We start from the raw sequence: 1,630 nt of genomic DNA, 5'->3' as shown, positions 1-1,630 counted from the left end.
GCGTCTACTTTTATATTATGTCTATGGTAACAGCATTAGAGGGACTGACTTAAATAAGACGTCCAGCTCTGTTTTAGGAACACCTCTAGAACCTCTTCTTCAGTGTTGTAACACTGACCTCTACAGGAGATCCCTCTCGCCCACCAGCTGTTTGATAAAGCAGCCTGAGTTACAGCATTTAGTTAACTTTGTTTCTGTTTTTTTTTTTACCTGAGGCTGTGTTGTTTTTGTGTCCTAAGTTTGTTTTTCTCCAACAAATCACATGGCACATGTTATGGCAAAGTAAGGTGAAACAATTTGTTGTGTTTTCTGTTCAGCCCGGTGATAAGGGTTCGCCTGAGGGAGAAACAGACGCGGAACGGGAGAGAACCCATGTGTCATTTGCTCGACACCTCCACACACACCACCACACACACCTGGGCATGAGCTACAACCTGATGTCTGGACAGTTTGATATCTACCAAGGTACAGACCTGCCGTCTCTTCAAATCTGTCCCAATCTGATGGGATTTTCTTTTTTTTTTCATTTAGGAAATGCTCTGTTTATAGTTTGGTGTTGTCCCCGAAAATCAGAGACAGAAACCCGAACCTGCAGCACCTGAAAAAGTCAATTTATCGGAATAGATCCAAACATGAAGGAAACTAGAGAACTGGGAAGCACAATGTCCTCTGCTGGGGAAGATTCTCAGTCATCCAGGTCATAGTCATTCCATAGAAAGTTAAAAAAAAAATCAATCCACTGGACTTTGTTTCCAAGTTTGAAGACATTTCTCCTCCCATCCACGAAGCTTTTTAATTAAAAATGTCAGAAATAGTGTTGAGTTCCAGGTTTTATACATCAGCCCAACAAAACCTTTTTTTTTGTGTGTAGAAAACATGCAAATAGAAACGGTCAAACGGGTCCACCGCTTTGGAATGGGGGTCGCTTGGCTTCTTTTGTTAGGAAGGGAGCACAAACTCTCTGTTTTCAGAGAGCTGAGCATGTCCCTACAAAACAGAAGGGAAGCACAACAGAAACACGTCAAAGATGCGCTCCAAACCTGTGGATACCCAAACTGGGCGGGAGGGAATCCAAAAGACACGCAGCAGAAAATAACGGTGAGAAGATTAAACGCAAAAACATCTCCATCCTTGATGTTGCTGGAGTCTCTGAAAAACCCAAGAAGATTTTCTCCAAACACAAAATCCCAGAACATTTCAAACCAAACAGACCCTTAAGCCGGGCGTACACTGTGCGATTTTAAGGGCGATTTTCTAGTCGTGCGAGAATCTTTCGATCGGGACTACGAGCGGTGATCAGCCTCTCATGACCACCCACGTTCAGGAATCATTCCTGATTGTGGGCAAATCCCTCAGGGCGCATATGCAAACAAGGATTTTTCTTTTTATTCTTCCTCTCAGGTGCAAACAGCAGCATGACAGGGATGCAATGAGTGAAATGCAGCTCCGTCTGCAAAATTGACAGACCCTAGTAGCCACGTCTGCTCAGTCATGTCCATTTTTTTGTCAAATACGCCTTTTTTGTTTAGGGCTTTCAGCACAAAATTGCGCAAATTGCCAAGGCAGCACATTTCACAATAGAGAGCTCCATATTCCCCTTGTATTTGTTTGGCTTCTAGATAGAGTCCCA

At 43.4% G+C, this 1,630-nt stretch overlaps 1 protein-coding gene across 1 annotated transcript in view; it reads left to right on the top strand.

Annotated features, from left to right (window-relative positions):
- The window catches only part of znf608 (zinc finger protein 608), an 86,443-nt gene that overhangs the window by 75,155 nt on the left and 9,658 nt on the right, over positions 1–1,630 (top strand). The window contains exon 6 of the mRNA XM_015374548.1: positions 318–465. Coding sequence (XP_015230034.1) covers positions 318–465 — 148 coding nt within the window. The remainder of the gene's footprint in view (positions 1–317; positions 466–1,630) is intronic.

Source organism: Cyprinodon variegatus, unplaced genomic scaffold (assembly GCF_000732505.1).
Source record: "Cyprinodon variegatus isolate N-32 unplaced genomic scaffold, C_variegatus-1.0 Scaffold105, whole genome shotgun sequence".
NCBI classification, from domain to species: Eukaryota; Metazoa; Chordata; class Actinopteri; order Cyprinodontiformes; family Cyprinodontidae; genus Cyprinodon; species Cyprinodon variegatus.
This window is presented reverse-complemented; position numbering and strand designations above follow the sequence as displayed.